General features: G+C 35.8%; 1 protein-coding gene across 1 annotated transcript; it reads right to left on the bottom strand.

The window, feature by feature from the left end:
* Nucleotides 1-1,561: 1,561 nt before the first annotated feature.
* Nucleotides 1,562-2,258, bottom strand: LOC109209881. Its single transcript, XM_019373239.1, has one exon. It carries the CDS (start codon nt 2,089-2,091, stop codon nt 1,870-1,872), a length of 222 nt encoding a protein of 73 aa, XP_019228784.1. The 5' UTR covers nt 2,092-2,258; the 3' UTR covers nt 1,562-1,869.
* Nucleotides 2,259-3,204: the final 946 nt, after the last annotated feature.

Below are 3,204 nucleotides of genomic sequence, written 5' to 3' on the forward strand. Positions count from 1 at the left end.
TAAAGCCAATGAACTTTCTGTATCATTTTTAACTGATAAAAAAATTGTCTTTTCTTAATTGGATTGCCTCACAACTTTGCTTATAACTAACTAGTTGAGTTTTTGCTTGATATCTTTTTGCGTCTCTTTTTCCTGCTCAAATTTCCTGTTGGTAGGCAACATTTCTGTTTCTTTAAGGCCATAGATTCTCAGGAAAAGAGACAGATTTCTTGACATATTTTCTACTAACATTGGCTCTTGATATCAAGGGAAAATTTCAGACTTATCGTTCTTTTTTGCTGTTGATGTAATCCGGTTTTCTTTCTCCACTTCGGCAGGTTGATGCTGTTATTGTTAGGATAATGCAGACCAGAAAAGTGCTGAGTCATACCCTTTTAATAACTGAACTCTTTCAGCAGGTAAGATCACTCCTTACCTTAATGTATCACATATGTTTTGGGGAAATGGATCTGGTGCAAGCTCCGGAGATGCATGAACTCAACAAAAAAAACCCTTTTACTTAAAACCTATCAGTTTTCCCTATGGGTGTCTTCTTGCCTTCGATCTAAACAGTGTTGCATTCGTAGCCATATGCTAAAAGATATTGGCAAGCTGAGTAAAAATAGAACTGTCTCAAGTTCCTTATTGACAGGCTTAACAATAAATAAAGCTTTCAATGAATTTAAGTACAATCAAAATCATGTTGTAGTTGTCATACTGCCAGTTATACCTATATCATGTTCTCAAAAGCGCCCTATGGTTTTTTGAAGGCAAATAATTTATCAACAAGCATAATAGTAATATAACATTGAGCCTTGTATTTGGAGCAGAAATAAAGAATATGAAATTTCATTAGAAAGCATTTGGGTGGAGACTGGACAGTGTACTTTAACTTCTATATAGGCCAATGGCTCCTATACCACTAAAAGGCTACTGCTCTTTGACTTGCAAAGTAGTGAAAATGGATAATGCTTATACTGAGAGGGGAAACAAAAAGACCAAATCAGTTGATTGATCTTGCATAATTTTTTATTGCTTCTCTCAGGATTTCCACTATTATAAATGTTGAAATTATGAACTCCAGATCCAATTGATTTATCTGGCAAATGGGATGAGGCGGCAGGAAGGATAGATCTGTTCTTTTTCTTCATTTTTTTTCTGTTACATATTGGTGATGCAGCTTATGCTCCCCGGAAAACCAGCTGACTTGAAGAAAGGATTGAAAGCCTAATAGATAGGGAGTATCTGGAACGAGACAAGAACAATCCTCAAGTTTACAGCTATCTCGCATAGAATGTCCATGACATAAAAATTTCCTTGTAAATGACTTGAGAGACTCCCATTCTGTACAGTTGATTTTGTAGCCGTACACAATGAAAGAACAATTTAACACAAATAGGAGGTGGTAATCTATAGATTCAAAATTCTAATTTATCCAATAAAAAGGTAGGCCTCTCACCGGAGATATTATAATTTCTCTGCAAGTTCCAGTCTCTGATATCTTACGTATTTAATTATTGTGCTTTCACAGAACTTATCGTTACAGGCACAGCCTTGAAATTTATTTTCGTAGCAAAATAGCTATGTTAAGCAAAGCTAAAAGATCCCAAAATCATTACATTGTCAACAATCTGAAGAAACAAACAACTTCAAAGCCAATAACTACATTTTTCAACAAATAATTTCCTCATATCATTATACAGAAAAATAGAACCAAACAAACAATTTTCTCATGGACAGAAGTCCAGAAATTATCGAAATATGAATTATCAAATTTAGAAGCGAAGATAACAACTAAAGTAAAACAAGCAAGAAACTAAAATTTCGTAAGTGGACAATGGAGGAATTTAGGAAAGTGAAGAACCCAGCAAGAGAATACTTAACACATGATCAGACAATTTTGATGGCAGTAGCAGAAGTTGAATCGGACTGTTCAGTTGGGTTTGCATTTAAAGGGGACCGGATGTCATCATCAGGGTCATAGTCGGGATTGAGGTTTTGATCAATGGCTTCTCGGCCCTTTTCGAGACAAGGTTTGCACGCCATCTCTATGGTTATCCAACCAAGAATTACACCTGCTATTGCTATCACTGCCGTTGTTATTACCCCCATTCCACCCCTGTTCTCCTTTGCCCTCTCTCTCTCTCTCCCTCTCTCTCCTGATATTGAGATTTGAGGAGTGAACGAAGAGAGTTGACCAGTAGCGGAATTTGAGAAAACTGCAACTCACGCCAAGTATTTGGTCTGATAGGTGTCCAGACCCAAAATCGGATTTTTAATTAATCTTTTTAGGCGAGACGGAGTTAATAGTGTTGTACGTGCATTAAATTAGTTTTCTTTGTTGTGATTAATTATTTGGTAGTCAGCATATTGCGATTAAATAGGCATACACGTTATTATGTTACGAGATTTAATTTATATACAATGATAATGTAGTAAATTTTATACTAACATGTTTGTATGGGTCAAAATCTAACCACAAGTGGATTACCCATCGAGCTCGCCAAGAGACGACCCCATCCTACCCCCCCTCCCCCCATTAAAGGGAATGGTGAGAGGTCAACCAAGCCGTGGACGCACCCGTAAGGCGTAATGGCGGCGAGCGTCTTGGCCACTGCTGAGGCCGAGCCATCGAGAAGGCTTGCACAACGGAATATATGCGGGCATGCTTGAGCAAGTAAAAAGAAAGATAGTCAAGAAGGGGTATGCTGGTAAAAGACCGTTGGATAAAGGGAAAGATAAGCAATATATATATATATATATATATATATATATATATATATATATATATATATATATATATATATATATATATATATATATAAGGAAAAGCAGAAAGAAAGGGGATCCCGGAGGAGAAAAACAAACAGAAGACTTGGAGGAGATCTCTGAGTAACAAAGCAAGAAGTCTAGATTATGGGTTACAAACCTTTGTAAACACCATTGTTGAATCAATAAAGCTAGATCTCATAGTTATCAACGAGATTCCTTCCTCATCTTCTTTGCTTTTACAAATGCACAACAATATATCAAAGATGTAAGCTTATCATTTATATTTGATGCCTTTTAATCATTCTAAGAAATATTACATAAACTCAGCCTCATTTGATTCTCGTATCTAATATATCTAGATCTAAAGTTAAATTATGTTTGGCTAGGATTTACTCTTTATTTTATCATTAATTGGTTTAACTGAAAGGTACAACACTTTTTGGTCAAACAATA

Source organism: Nicotiana attenuata, unplaced genomic scaffold (genome assembly GCF_001879085.1).
Source record: "Nicotiana attenuata strain UT unplaced genomic scaffold, NIATTr2, whole genome shotgun sequence".
Taxonomy (NCBI): Eukaryota; Viridiplantae; Streptophyta; class Magnoliopsida; order Solanales; family Solanaceae; genus Nicotiana; species Nicotiana attenuata.

Coding starts and splice junctions, on each gene's coding strand:
- LOC109209881 (XM_019373239.1), bottom strand. CDS start 2,091: ATGGGGGTAATAACAACGGCAGTGATAGCAATAGCAGGTGTAATTCTT.